Genomic DNA, 15698 nt, shown 5'->3' on the forward strand with positions numbered 1-15698 from the left:
CCCTTACCCTAACCACCTCTTTTGTAATGATCAAAGCTACCTATTTACTAATTTAGTGTTAGCATAAGTAAAGATATGTAGCCTTCCTATTCCCTTTACCCTAACTGCTCCTTTTTTAGTGATACTTCATAGCTAATCGCTACCATTAGCATAAGCAACTAGATGTAGCCTTCCTTTGTGAAACATTTTAAGATATATGATGCTCTATGCATGCACTGTTTTACACAGCTAACATGCTAGCAATATTAGCTTGCTTAACATTTCAAAGTTTTCACTTAAAATGTTTTTAATTTTTTTTTTTTTTTTTAAATAGAGCTGTTTTACATTCATCAGTGTTGCTGTTGTCCGACCTAGCAACACTAAGAGGGGCAGGACATATAAAGAGAAGTCCTTTGTCATATCTTTTCCCTCCCTGTTAAGACATTTTGTTCCTGCCTTTGTTGTAACCGCTGCTATTAGCTTAGCACAAGTTAAGACACGTTTTCAACAGTGTCTGCAACACAGCAGCTGTTTTATCATATAGAGGTAGAAAAGGCCCCCACTCTCAGGTGGTATGAAAAAGGTGACAGCGTTGAGAAATGGCTGAACTTCCCTTTAGGATGCACTTTTCTGTCACCACCAGGCCAAACTAAGTGTTAGTACTGGTTTTGCCTGTTCCCTTCCTAAGATCAGATAATATTAGTTTCCCTACATTTGCATGTCCCTTGTTAACCCATTCAGTCAAATCAATCCACAAACACAGACTTAGTTCATTGCAAATTTTAATATGTATATATAAGGTATGTACAAAAAGCCATGACAAACACATAATATGGTAACAGTCATCTTTCAAATGCTCAATCACAGTAATGCTTTTTTTGGCTAAGTGTTTCCTCAGAGAGAAAAGTCAGTCTGCTCTGTTAAGGCATAAACCAAAAAAACTCTTTCAAGGTTCAGGTACGCATTTGTTAATGTCTAAACTGAGGTTAGGTGGACAAACATACATTTATATATATAATATGCATGAATGCATCTCAAGTTTTTGCAGAAAGGATACAAACACTGCAGTTCAAAGACTAAGGAACAACTGTAGGGCTACTATCAAGTATATGACAGGACACAGTTTATGGTTTGGCAAACCATATGGTCCCATGTCAGTAGGAAGGTTCATGATTATTGAAATTTAACATGTATACTCACAGTACTTGATCAAAATGTATGTGGAAATAAAATAAAATAAAATAAAATAGATCCCTTTAGAATGAATTGTCTTACTTGGGCCCCATGTGTCCAACATTTGGAATCTTGTTCTGATTTGAAGGCTTTGTAACATGAGACAATAATGGAAAAGGAAAAAAAACATACAAAGTATTTAAAGCTGCTGCTTTTAAAATAAAACTAGCATACAAATACAGAATATAAAAAATGATAGCATGGAAGAAAACACAAAAAACAGGTCTGACTCTTTGATGGAGTGAGCTCCCCTCCCTCACAGAGGGAAACAGAACAGGGCTCAGGGACAAAGAAAGAATAACACTGCAACTCTGAGTCCCTCGGCCCAGTAAGGCTAACAGCTTCAAGTGCAAACGTAGGTTATCCACTACTGAATAAGTCACAAAGTGTTTTAGTGCAACACAGCTGTCAGACCTACAGAAGGTGAAATCAAAGGTCTTCGTAAGCCTTTCTGACTGTCAGACAAGACTTGTTTGATTTTTTTCTGTAAACTGATGTATGTAGCTGCCAGTTGTTCTACTATCTACGCTCAGAAGGTCCTATGCATAGCCAGCAAGTTGATGTGCTCTCACGCAGACAGGATGTTCAGAGGTGAGTTGTCCAGGATGAATTCTCCAACACCAGCAAAGTACATAACCTGTGCGATGCCGAACAGGGGAGCGATGACAAGAGCTCGACAGCCAGCACCTTTCAGGAATGCAGAGGGCCCCTCCTTCCGCATTATTTTACTGTGGAGAACCAGAGACGAGGTCATGTACACACATGCATAAATAAAAAAAAAAAAGAAATATAGTTATGCAACAATGAATGATAACTGTCTTACCTCACGCAATCCACAACTCCATTATAAGTCTCCTCACTGGACCCTTTGTTCAGTGATTGCAGTCTGGTCTTCACCACTGTGGAAAAGATTTAAATAATAAATTAGATTACATTGCAGGAACATTACAAAGCTGCTACTAATAAACTGGGCACATCATGGCTGACAAAACTTACCATCACAGGGGTTAACAGCCACAGCAGCAGTGGAACCTGCAGCGCAGCCTGAGAGGAAAGCCCAATAGAAGGGTGACGACTCCTCAGGACTGGGCTTGCCCAAGTTGTTCAGGTTGGCAAACAACGGGAAGTAGACAACAGAAAAGGGAACATCCCTGAAAGAAATAAAACAAAAGGTTGTTTTAGACCAAAAAATCTGATATACAGGAACTGGTCGAACAGGTTTACACGGTTTCTCTTCATTGGGGATTAAGAGTTTTACCTCATCAGTGTTGCCCCCAGCCCTTTGTAGAGCCCCTGGATGCCTTTTGTGTGGAGGAGCTCCTTTGCAATCTGTGTGGCGGATACAGCTCGTGGTGCTGACACCACTGTGCCTGAGTTGTAGGAACGACTGAGCACGGTGTTAGTGGCCACAAGCTTGGTGGGAGACATCATGATGGGTTTCTGATGCTGGGCAGCTTTGGACAAAAGACAAGACAGGTTAATATACACACAGAGGCAGTGATCTGATTTAAATAAATACACATAATATTCAATGTCAACACTGTATTCGTCTCACCAAGTCTGCCGGCATCTTGCAGCTGTATCTTGAGCATTTCCATTGGGGTGGTGACAATGACCTGGCACATGCCTGCACCACAACCTGCCAGCATCTCTTTGAACACCGTCAGCCCCTTTCTGATAACAGATAGGAGAAATATTAAGCAACACAATCTATAAGATACTGCATTTTCCTAAGGTGAATTTTTGATGATTTCATGAGGTGAATTTTTGCTTACCCATCCTTGGAGAGGTGATGCCTGAAGAAGTCATTAGCTGCCAGCTTGATTGCCTTCTCAGGGGTGACCAGGGTCAAATTAACTGCAGCACCTGAGGACAAACAAATGCACAATTAGCACTGACGTCGCAATCGAGTTTTCATTCAGCACATTTACAGAAACAATCCCCACCTTTATCATTACAACATTAGAATGTAGAAAGTCCATTGTATGGGTAGTCTACACAGACAGGACAAATGTTCAATTTAAAGTAGCTTCAGTCATAATGATGGAAGGGGATTATGTCAACAGAAAATACATGAAAAAACATGAGTTTCAAAAAGGAAAGTGAGAAACGAGCAGAATACAAGACAAGAAGAAATGAGAAGGGAAATGAATATCCGGAGGAAGATGCAAACATCAAGTCTATGAAGCACAGTGAGTCAGTTTATGATGAAAATGGCCCACTTGGCATAGAGAAAACTTTAAGAAAGGAATTTTGTTTCTACTGAAAGGCTACAAGTCAGTAAGTAGGTTAATGACAACAACGGACCAGAGAAATGAAGAGATGTTAGTCAAAGGACAGACTGAATCCCTGACTATGTACAGTGCGTGCATACTTTAGGCAAACTTAAAAATGATCCGTGAGACTGTTCTGAAATCAACTTGGGTCCACCACAGATTCATTTCCAAGATCACTCAAAGTCTGCGAGGACACACCTCCACAGTCAAGAAAATGATCTACAACAAGTCGACAGGACAGTGAAGGGACAACCAGGTAGTTATTGACAAGAAGTCAAGATACGGAACAAATAGATGGCAAAACAAAACATGTGCCTACAGTTTCAAATAGAGCAATATTGTAAGAACCATTATATGATTTGCCTCCAGCGTGGCTGCGCCTTATCGGCTAGCCTTCAATATCCCAGGGGGACCCAAGTCTGTAATATGAAAAACACAGATGCAAACAAACAGCATTCCTCACACAAGCAGAGACCCACACGAAAAGGTCTCCATTTTCCTCATATTTTACTTATCCACAAGATTTTACTCATTCTTTTTGACATTAAATCAATAAACTGATAACTAAACAGTGTGTTTTCTTACTTTACTGCATGACTGCTACTAAAAGAGCATCTTAAAGCTGCAAAACCACTTTACATGACAACAGCTTTGGCCACTTTATTTTTATGACTTATTCCACTATTCTTCGCCCCCCCAATGACCATTTGTATATCAATTATTTGCCCTGAGTTACACTGACTTAATGAAGAAAACTTTTTTTTGCACTTGCCTTCGCAGTGAATGAAGAATCCAGAAATGGAGAAAGTTCTTGATAAACGGAAGTGATAGGGGATTGCATTTAACATCAGCAAAACATGTAAAAAAGCATCTGTTAACAGGCTCTCACACAAATGATGCAGTACATTCCAAGTCTCATCTATACAGTTTATGCTCAGTAACTCCAAAACACGTGCACTTTTGTTAAAACCTTACCATTTAATTAAAACACTTACCCATTAACAGCACACGTGTGTTTTATATAGCAAGGTTTTTGCAAAAATGCATGTGTTTGGCAAGTAGTGCGCACATGACTGGATATATGACACTAAGGTTATACTACACAAGATGTGTGACAGTTTATAAACATGTTTTAATACAGTTATGCTGTTGAACACATCCCCCTTTGACTTAAAATCATCAAGAATTTTCTGTTTTTGGATACTTAGTTCACTGTGGAGACATGCATGGTTGAGTAAATGATATACAGATGGTCATCTGGGGGGATGAAGTCTTCCTTTATGTAAATCAAGCAACCCATGCACTCAAAAATACACTGTATCGGAGCCATCACCAGTTGTACCCAGCTGTAATCATATATTCAATGATCAATTTCACCATAGAAAGATCTTACTTTCTCCTACATTTAATCCTCTCCTGCATGTTTTAGCCTACTGGTTCTTAATGTTCAGATGTGCATATCTCTTACCTCTGTACATGCCAAAGTACCCCTCTGATCGAACTGTCTTGACAAGGCAGTCCATCCTAGAGAACAAAGAAACAAGGAAATTATTATTGGTATGAATAATTTAAATCACTCATTTAGAGAAGCTTAATTATTAAAAAACACATCAAGGACCGTCATGACAGCTGAACAAGAGTCAGGGAACTGTGACCGCTCTGCGCAAATATCGATGCTTGCTGAAAGGGTTTGGAGCAGTGCACCTCCACCCTTAAAAGGCATTTGGACAACCTCATAGGAGAAGAATTACAAAGATGAAGAGCCATCATTGTCCATCAAGTCAGGATTTTTGTTAAATCTATACATTCATCATGACGCCCTGCATGTGTCATTGTAGGATTAGCTAGAATAGCACTGGTTTACACATGTACACTGTGGGTATAATGCACAGAGATTTGGCAAACATAGCGTTGTCATGCAAGACAACAGTAACTAAATATACTTACATATTCTTGTAGACCTGCTGACCTCGTCTCTGATTCTGCAACCTGGTCTTTGCCAAGTCAATGGGGAAGACACAAGTAACCCCAACAATTCCAGCAATTCCTCCATTAATGAGCTTAGCTGGGAGGCTGAAAGGGAAGCACAAAAAAGAATGAACACTTTAATGTGGAAATTTATTGGTAGCTAATAAAAAATTAAAAAAATAAAATGTAGGTAGGTATGTGATTAGGGCTGGAATTAACAAATGAAATTCTGAATTTTGAGGATTTGTTGCTTTTATCACTTAAATAGCTTTGTAAATCCAATATCCTTGGGTTATGACTACAATTTTCTTGATCAATTGCTTAAATAGTGATGTCCATCACAATTTCCTAAGCTGGTATGTCTACTTTAGTCCAATCAACTGTCAAAAACCTGAAGATAATCAGTTTACAGTGACACAGGAACAGGAAAGTAGCAAATCCTGTTAAGTGACACGCTGAAACTAGGCAATGGTTTGCATTTTTGCTTTGAAAAAACTTGTAACAGGTAATCAATGACCAAAATAGCTACATAAATCTCTGTCAATGGACTTATCGTACAGTTTTGGTGCCAATAATAATCCAATTAATTAATCTAATCATACTACATGGAGAAGAATAATGAAAGGATGGAAAAAGACACATAAATGAGACTCACCTGACTTGCTGCTGAGACATGATGCTTGATTCAAGTAAGTACAGATATAAGTGTAAAGATGTAGGTCCAAGTGTTCTTCAGTGAAATGAATAGAGTCCTAGACAGAGAAAAACGGAAGGAGTTACTTAAGCTCTATGAGCAGCTTCCTGAGTTACTCACACACTCTTATGTTCACAGAGCTTATCCCGCCCACAGTAGGGGCTCTCAGCTTATCTCGGTACTTTCAGAGTCACGGGACGGTGATGCAGCGGCACCGTTACTTGCAATATGAGTAGTACAACCGGTGGGCGTGTCCTAGCTCACATACCGGAACACCATATATGGGAATAGCGGACTTCAATTCATTCTTGATAGGATCTAACCTGCAGTTGAATTTCCAAAGAACATGCAGGCGGTGCCGTGAAGTTATAAGATAGGGTGCAAAATGAGTTTAATGGAGGCACCGTCAACAAAAATAAATGCTTAAAAGCCGCCGTGACCTCTAATATCTGCAATAAGACTCTTTCGCATGTTTCAGACAAAAGGTTTTGCATTACAAAGACAAAAATGTCATGTTACAGAGAAGAGTTTGAGTTAAGAAGCTGGAAATTAAGCGGAGAAACAAAATCTACACAGCGTTGACTCGTAGCGGTTAAAAACCGTTGCTTTCAGATTCGTTGACGTGACGCTTGGTTGACTAAGGTTAGCTAGGAAACCCATTCAAACAATGCTGTCCGTTAAAGTGAACAAGCTAGCTATCACGAACAACACAGTGACTTTAAAACGCACTCTTAAAGCATTTAGACATAAATCGAAACCGTTTACTCACCAAAAGATTGTCTTTTCGTAGTTCTTGAAGATTGTTTCGGTCTGTTAACTTCTCTTCTGCTTCCGTGTGCTCCGGCGCCGGTCTGTTAATATAGCGCTGAGAGGAGAGAGTGGAAATTTCCATTGAGCTTGAAACGGGGGGCGGGTCATCCAGGTCTTGAATTACAAAGCATAGACAATAGCGTATTTGCATACCCGCTGCTGATTGGCTATCTTTGGCCTCCTCTTGTTTCATTGGAGGAGCCAGCAATCAATCCGCCAATCCACCAATCATACAGCTACAAAGATATTGAAGGGTAGTAGAGGGAAAAAAAGCCTTTGTTCATTTATGATTAAAATATAAAATGGATACTAATGTTTAAGGTTAGACATTTAAATACGTTCTCTAAAGGACTATCCCTGAAGCCAGTGAAGGGGTAATGGTACCAATCCCCTTAAGGATGTTAAAAGTAAAGATAATCCCAGTCTCATTGTAAATCCATGAGTCAAGATCATGATGGCATCAGATCATTCTGGAAAGCCTGTCTGCTACAACAGTGAGTTGACATCATCCTTATCTAGTAAGGGGTGGAAAGTTACTAAACACACTACTGTATTAAAGTACAGTTTTGAGGTGCTTGTACTTTATGTTGTACTTTTTACTCCACTACATTTATCTGATAGTTGCTAGTTACTTTGCAGAATAATAGTTGACATACAAAACCCATCTTTAGTTCATAAAATATAGTACATTGTAAGGATTGATTACACAACACAGTATGCCACATACACCCCTTTTACACTAAAATTAATGTACGCAGGTTTTTTAAACATGTGAAGACCTGCTAAAAATAGGCAATACACTCCTTTCCCATTGCCAGTAGACCCAGCTATGCACATGGCCCTGCAGGAGACAAGTTTGGCTTTCTGTTTGTGTGGGGGCGTATTTAGTGTGTCATGTTCGATGTCACAGACAAGCCAGAAAACAGGTCAGTAAACAGTGGAGAGCAGCATGGTGGCCTGTGAAAACCTTACGCTGGTTCTTTTTTTTTTAAATTTATCTCTAACTTATTTAGTCTCTGTGCAGACTATTTTGGATCGATGTTTCAGTACTGCTTGGGTGGAGATGGATGGTATTTTGTGATGGTGCAACATTGCATCTCGCCAGTTAAGGGGCTGAAATTAGCACATTCCCCGGGGTGTTGTGTCTCCATTAAAGCTGGAGCTGATAAATACCCGAGAGTACTGCAGAGTTATTTGACCCCGGTGTGAATGCTGATTGTAATTTTTCCCATTTCATTACAAAACCAGATGTTAGCAAGTGTTTTTGTGCAGTGGGAAAGGGACTAGAGTTACACTTATCTCTCTCAAGTGCTTAAATTGTAAAGCATAACGATAATAATAACTAATGTGGTACATAAAAACTATAGGGCCAATTTTGATGCCTTGGGAGTACTTTTAGTTTAGATACTTTTAACTGCATTTTGTTGATAATGCTTGTACACACTTTTACTAAGCTCAGTTTTAAATACAGGACTTTTACTTGTAAAGGTGTATCTTTAAATTGTGGTTCTGCTAATTTCACGCAAGCAAAGTATCTGAATACTTCCTCCACCAACAGCTGGTCCTTGTTCCTTCATGTCAACCCTCAGCAGAGTAAATGTGGTTGGGGTAACGGCCAAGTATGTGTACACATACAGAGAGTTGGACTTGGCTTTTTGCTGCTCTCAGTGTACCTAAACAGAAGCGACAGCTACAGATAAAACAAAGACAACAAAGCAGAACAAGTTTCACCCCTCTTCATGCCCGTCTTTGTTAAGGTGTCCATGAGGAAGGCACTGAACTCTCAGGTGTGTTTGTGTGCAGCTACGTATCAAATGTAGGTTTTGCTGAAAAAGAGTTGTAGCCGGTAACTTCACCTTAGGTAAATAAAGATCATTTTTGAAAAAAAGGTATCAATGTGGTAAGACAAACACAGTCTATCTCTCCTCAAGATTAAATCAGGAACAAAAGGCAGCCTATTGAATATCAAAAGGGGCTTTCCAGAGTATTATCACACCATCTGGTAAATACTACTGAATACGTTTCAGTAGCACATGCTCACCATACCATGTCCTGGGTGCATACTACGGATAATTACAAGAGGCTTCTAGAAGCCTCCTCCCTTTGTTGATCTTGTTAGGATTGAAACTGGTTTATCTAAGACTTTGGTTTTAAAAGGTATACACATTCCAAGCCACAGTGACTTGCAGGTTAGTAGCTGAAAAGTTGTGTAAAGGTGGGAGGTTCCCTGACAGGTAAAGAATGCAGTTTTTCCATCGGGAGCACTCTCACACCTACATCACTATTCTCATGCCGTGTGTTCTTATGTAATTCATTCTGTTCCATTCAATTCTATTAATTTAAACCTGGGTTACTTTGATCATTATATTTTGTATTTAAATATAACCTCATCAGTTCACTAAGAAAAACTTTTGAATGATACTTAAGAACATTTACCGTATGATATGCACTTGCACAGTTTGGTTAAGCTGTCGTGTAATCTAGGAATTATAGCAATCAGACAAAATTATAAAAGGCATCGGCCGTCATAATGTAAATCTGTTGCAATGATATCAAGGTACAGTCACAAGGTCCCAGTGGCTATTAAGCTATGCTAGCAGCTCTGTTAGGCTGTATCATACACAGTATAATAAAGATGGATGAAATGACAGCGCCCCGGAAGTGAGGCCATACGTTGTACATCTTTATATATGGTAACTGGGTTGTACTTAAGCACCATGGCTCTGGGAGATAAATGCTAACACATTTTAGTTCAGTGTGTTAGCGTGCTATCATTAGCTAATTGGGGGTGAACATGAGTTAGTTTTGCAGGTTGCAAGTTAAAATGTTGACCTGATAGTGAAGCTAAAGGAGGTTAAGGGATCACTTAAGTTATTACAATTGATCCTGAGGAGAGACATGAATGTGTGTACTAAATTTCATGGCAATGTGTGAGATAAATTGTGGAGGAATTTCACTCAAAACCACACATTTGACCCTCACGGTGGTGCTAGAGGAAAAGTCAGGGAATCATTATTAGGATCCATCATCTGGGAACCAAGAACGTCTGCATAAAATTGTGCAAATCCATCAGGTAGATGCTGAGATATGAAGTAAAATTTTGACCAGATGAGGGCGCAACAGGAGGTTAGGGGCACACCAGAGTTAATAGGACACATCACCAGGGCACTGTGAGTATCTGTACCAAAGTTCATGACAATCTCTCCATAGGTGACGAGACACGTCACTAAAAAACAAAAATGTCAACCTGTTTGTGGCACTAAACGTAAAGTTGGGGGATTGTGAATGGACCATGAATGTCTGTATAGTTGTTGAGATATTTCAGTCTAGACTGAAGTGGTGGACGGACCACCTGACACTGCCATCCCCGGAGCATGGCTTTAAAAGTTCTCACATTTTTTCTAGTTGAATAAACACAACACAAACAAAATGGTTTGAATGAAAGAGTGATCGGTATGTGTGCCACATAGCTGCTTCTGTTAGAGTGCTGATGGAAGCAAATTCCATTTCATCCACTGCTTTTTCCATAAGGGTATTAACGGTTTTCAAAACACCACTACACAGGGAATTTCAGCTGGGCAATTCAAACCATTGTCCCACACCAGTCTGACAATTTTAGAGTTATATCAGGTCAACTTGTTTGTATGAAGTATACACCATTATTAACTCTCCAGTTATGTAGGTTTATGAGTTTGTAGACTATATAGATCATTGTTCTCCCGGTATGTTTTATGGACATTCGTAAGATAAAAATTGGCACTCCTTTGCAGAGTTAAACATACTCCCAAATTGGGATATGAACAAGCATTAAACATTTTAACAACAACAATCACATTTTAACAAGTGGGTCAAAGTTAAAGAAGCAGTTTTGACACTGATAGACAAAGAAATAAACACTGTCTACAGATCCCTGAATGGCCATTTTGTCAGCTGACTGCAAGGTTAAACAGAGTGCTGGCTTGTCAGAAGCAGCACAAGCTTCCTCAGCATTTTACAAACTGGCTTTACATCCATACTTTAACCCCAGACAGTCAGCTCGCCCTTACCTACTTTGTTCCACACCGGCCCCCAAAACACACCTCCCATTGAAGATTCTTTCAGGGTTTGTAATTTTATGAATCATGTCAGGCATCAGTGGCACCAAGGCATAACTTGATATGTGGAGGAATGCAGATGGTGATCACCCCTGTTGACTGATAAAGTGAGACAGAAAATGATCTTCGCTCTCTGTGCTATCCTCCCAAATCTGATGTTTTCAGGCCTTTAGTGAGGCTCAGTTATTGTATAACAGTCTGAGCCTAACAAAATAGTTCAAACATCAGCAGATACACTTTAATATAGAAACTTACCAACAGAAGAATGCTTTAATAAAAAGGACATAATATAAAATACTGGGATGAGAGAGCAATGTCACAGAGATCCACATGATGGACTTATCATGCATTCTCCCACTCTGAGCTGCTGTGCTATTCATAGGCTCCAGCTGTCTTCCCAGATTCCCTTTGAGAATGGGAAACTACACACATAAGCTCTGCTGGAGATGAGACAATCTTACTCAACGGATAATGGAGTCACACTATAATTTTGGTGTTTGGTGACTCTTGTGTGCCCAAACTTTGAGGTTCGACATGCTCACTGATAATCTATTTACCCAGAGGTGGTGTGTCAACAGTCACGTGCCTTCTGCAATGTCTGCTGAGGCAAATATAGGATCCTGAGGTGACATTGTGGAGCGTCTCGGCTTTGTGTGTTTATGTAGTCAACAGAAAGCTCCAGTATGGTTTGGCACAGGATGTGATTAAGTGAAGCACAGCTTAGTCAGAGAGCTATTTAAAGACTTTAGCTTTAATTGGGTTGAATTCAGAGTATCCCTTTAAACACAGTAAGTCTGGGAGTCACACACACAGGAGTGTACAGCACAGGAGGATAAATAATGACGCAGGCAAAAATACGCTCCGGGATCAAACCCCCCCTATTGTAAACTGAGAAGAGTGCAGACACGCTGGGCAACAAAGACACAGTAAATCATGCTGGAACAATAAGTACCAGAACAGACAGATATTACTATATTCAGCACAAGCTAGAGAATGACGTTTGTCTCTTCATGGGTTGTGCAGTATTAGTTTGGTAATTTTAACAAAGAATAAAGGGACATGCTGGTAACAAGAGAAGAATCAGAAAGGGATCATGTAGTTGTTTTGGCCAGGATATGGGTGGATACGGCTTACTGGTTTGGTACACCTAGCTCCGTCCACACTGGCCCTGTGTGCGCACTCATTGCTGTCAGTCTTGCAGGCACCGCAGTGGCAGCTGAGAGCCACGGGGTAGGTGAAGATGGGATTGGCATCGACCGGACAGCCGGGCAGTATGGCTGTGCGGTATTCCACCTTGTCATAGCTACAGCCTCTCTGGATAAGGAAGCGTGGGCCGAGTATATCCCTCATGTTGCTGTCCTGTTCACCACACACAGACACACGAATGAACTTGACAATGTAGAGTCTTTCAATAAAAAAAACGTTACATTTAAGGCTCCAAAATGGCACACTTGGGTAGACGCTTCTGGGCAACAACTTTAAACCAATGTCCAATTCATCAGGTTTCTTTAAGTGCGGTAACTCATTTATTTTTCACATGTGCTCACCTTCACACAGGTAAAACATTGTCAGTCCATAATTCATCTCAGGTAGGTTTCCACTGAACCATTTCAGAGTCAATCACAGGTTAGTGTCCGTTCAATAGTTCAGGGTCCAAGTTTCCTCTCATCAATTCCAGTTTCAACATGCTACAAAGACAGTCAAAAACTGTTTGCTTCCCTCGTCACACACCTGATCCTCATTACCTGGAGAATGCTCGTGATTACTCAACCCTGTGTTCAGTTTAACAGAGCATGTGTATATTTATATTTACCTTGTTTAGATAAGGATGGAATAAACAAATAAAACTATATTATGGCTCAAACAGACAACACAGAACATTTTAGGAGTTGGTTTTCAACTGAAATGAGAAAAAAAATGGGTCCAAAAATAGTTTAATTTTTATTAATTCAAATGTACAGTATGAGCTTTATCGCAGTTTGCAGAGATCCACAGATATGGAATGAGAGTGATAACACTATAAAAAATTATCTGTTTCTGTTTTTGTAGTTTCTGTTTAGAGTTTCGGTAACTGTACTTTTAAGGGTCTTTGGTTAGTGTTTGTAGGCTGTAAATATTACTCTATAATACATGCACTCTTGCTCGCTCTCGTTTTTTTAATCTAGACAACATTTTTGTGAATATATATATTAAATATCATCTGCGTAGTGTCTGGGCCCCGGGCGGCACAGTGGTGTGGTGGTTAGCACTCTCGCCAGACATGCAGATTGGGGACTAGGTTAATTGATAACTCTAAATTGTCCGTAGGTGTGAATGTGAGCGTGAATGGTTGTCTGTCTCTATGTGTCAGCCCTGAGATAATCTGGCGACCTGTCCAGGGTGTACCCTGCCTCTCGCCCGATGTCAGCTGGGATAGGCTCCAGCCCCCCCGCGACCCTCAAGAGGATGAAGCGGTTAGAAGATGAATGAATGAATGTCTGGGCCCCTACTCACAAGCTTCAGATACCTTATCAGTGAGACTTAACTGATGTCATAATATATTTTAAGGGTAAAGACACATCATTTTTGTGGTAAATGTTATGATTTTAATGGAAAGATTTTTTTATTCATAAATACAGTTTAAAAAAATATTATGATTCAGTCATGAATCAGTCATGATTTTGCATGTTAACTGTGCTTGTGTAAAGATGTGTAATTGTAATACTAACAATATAATGTCTTTCTTCTGTGGTACAATTTCTATTTTTATATAATATTTTTTATTATGTTGCTTTATTTTATTAATTTTTGTTTGTTCTATATTAACACTAACACTTTGGTTATGATAATTTTGCTTTTTAACTTTTTATTTAGTGTTCAATTTTTTCAGTTAACAGAACATTCTCTGACATAGGACTTATGTCAGAAATTATGTTTAAAAAAACAAAAAACAAAGCAAAACGATACAATAAGAGGCAAATAATAAACTTAAGTATATAATAATGAGAATATATGTACAACATATATTATATATAGCACTGAACTAAGTATTACAAAGAAGGGCTGCATCTACTCCAGAGCAGGTTCAGTTACAGACGAAAAATAATTTGTTTTTTAGAGAATTTGTATTGCCACGGTAAAAACTTTTGCATCACTTCTTTTTCTGTGTTTTTCCACCTGAATGAATGACAATCTGGGACATACATACCCTTGAGTAGCAGAAGCCCATGCAGATGGTCGTGTTGATGGCCACACAGAAGTCGCACTCTGGCCTCTCCACATACAGGGTGAAGTCAGTGGGTAAACACATGGGAACAGCTGGGCTGAACATCAGGAAAAGGAGCCAGCAGGAGAACACTGCACTTTCCATGCTGAGCAATGGTATTTTTCCCCAGTCAATTTTGGACCTGCATGGGAGGGAAAGATAAAGACAGAAACTGACAACCAGATAACAGAGAGGGTGAAAAGTTTAGTATCTTAAATATAATTTCTTCCCCTCTGCGTGTGTGAATCACCTGCTCTAGAGACCCTGAGGCACCTGCAGGCCTGATGATGCTGTGAGTCTGAACATCCCCCTGAGCAGTATTTATACAAACATTATGTAATCCGGCTGTATCCAAGGTAGCAGCTATCTTCTACCTGTGACGACAAGAAGACCTGAACTTTTAGTCCATTTAGTGGATGACATGAATTAATGATTTCCCTCATGAACAAAGTTAATACACTAACCAAGGAAATCTACACAATGGATTCTGCACCAGCAGACACCCTGTGTGCAACTCAGCATGTCATTCTTTCCAAAGTGGTCCAAAACTGTGTCCACTGTTCACAAAATGCCTAAAAGCTTCATTTCTGCCAGAAAGAATGCATAAAGAAGAAAGAAAAAAAAAGGAAAGAATGCATATTTTACAAAGAGCCACTTAATTTTGACCTGAGTTTAACTTATCTGTCTTCCATTTGGCTAAAAATTAACTGACGAAAACACACTTCTTCTTCTTCTCTGACTAACTTCAGAGCCCTTCATGTGCATGTCAAAATGATGATTCATGCATTGTTGGTGATAAAAACCTACACCAGTCGGCAATGTGAACATTAAATGTTTACAAACTGTCACAGTCCAAACATGTCCTGAACAAGGATGGAAAACATTCAGAGCAGGTTTGTCTAATCAGCTCTCTAAGTAAGTAAATTAAAAACTGCTGTTGTGGACATTAGCATTCATTTCTAAACATCAAATTCTGAAGACAGAGACTTCAAACTTCTGACAAGGCAGTAATTTGACGTGAGGAGTGAGGAGTATCATCCCCCCTGCCAACCCTGCCAGTCTGCAGCTATTTCCTTGTCTATAGTTATGTTTGATTGTCGAGGGGAGTCAAAGTTTAGCCATGTGGCTGTTTTTCATAACATCTTCATTTAGAGTTCAGTAGGTTTCTTGGCATTCCTCTTTGTGTCATGAATTGGATTATCTCACAAAAACATAAGGCAGATGGATTTTTTTTCCCATTTCAATCACTACTTCAGATTCAGATTCAGATTCCTTTATTAATCCCCGGGGGGAAATTGTTTTTGTTCCAATGCTCCGTGCAAAGTAGAAATATAAATACAGCATGAATGGAAACATTCATACATACATAAAACATTCTTACTGAATTTTACCCTTCATCT

At 39.5% G+C, this 15698-nt stretch overlaps 2 protein-coding genes across 2 annotated transcripts; both read right to left on the minus strand.

The window, feature by feature from the left end:
* Positions 1–744: 744 nt before the first annotated feature.
* slc25a55a (solute carrier family 25 member 55a) lies at positions 745–7033 on the minus strand. The gene is made up of 10 exons (XM_049579026.1): positions 6920–7033; positions 6112–6208; positions 5436–5561; positions 4957–5012; positions 2988–3078; positions 2768–2886; positions 2471–2666; positions 2209–2363; positions 2036–2111; positions 745–1940 (listed from the first exon to the last, which is right to left on the minus strand). Exons 2-10 carry the CDS (start codon positions 6129–6131, stop codon positions 1781–1783), a joined length of 999 nt encoding a protein of 332 aa, XP_049434983.1. The 5' UTR covers positions 6132–6208; positions 6920–7033; the 3' UTR covers positions 745–1780.
* Positions 7034–7739: 706 nt separating this feature from the next.
* Positions 7740–14773, minus strand: tshba (thyroid stimulating hormone subunit beta a). The gene is made up of 3 exons (XM_049579138.1): positions 14549–14773; positions 14242–14440; positions 7740–12413 (listed from the first exon to the last, which is right to left on the minus strand). The coding sequence occupies exons 2-3, from the start codon at positions 14401–14403 to the stop codon at positions 12135–12137; spliced, it is 441 nt and encodes a 146-aa protein (XP_049435095.1). The 5' UTR covers positions 14404–14440; positions 14549–14773; the 3' UTR covers positions 7740–12134.
* Positions 14774–15698: the final 925 nt, after the last annotated feature.

This window comes from Epinephelus fuscoguttatus, linkage group LG1 (genome assembly GCF_011397635.1).
Source record: "Epinephelus fuscoguttatus linkage group LG1, E.fuscoguttatus.final_Chr_v1".
In the NCBI taxonomy this organism is placed as follows: domain Eukaryota; kingdom Metazoa; phylum Chordata; class Actinopteri; order Perciformes; family Serranidae; genus Epinephelus; species Epinephelus fuscoguttatus.

Coding starts and splice junctions, on each gene's coding strand:
- tshba (XM_049579138.1), bottom strand. CDS start 14,403: ATGGAAAGTGCAGTGTTCTCCTGCTGGCTCCTTTTCCTGATGTTCAGC. Junction 12,414..14,241: donor TGGGCTTCTGCTACTCAAGG/GTATGTATGTCC, acceptor TGTGGTGAACAG/GACAGCAACATGAGGGATAT.
- slc25a55a (XM_049579026.1), bottom strand. CDS start 6,131: ATGTCTCAGCAGCAAGTCAG. Junction 5,562..6,111: donor ATGTCTCAGCAGCAAGTCAG/GTGAGTCTCATT, acceptor CTTCCCTTTCAG/CCTCCCAGCTAAGCTCATTA. Junction 2,112..2,208: donor GGCTGTTAACCCCTGTGATG/GTAAGTTTTGTC, acceptor TCTTTTCCACAG/TGGTGAAGACCAGACTGCAA.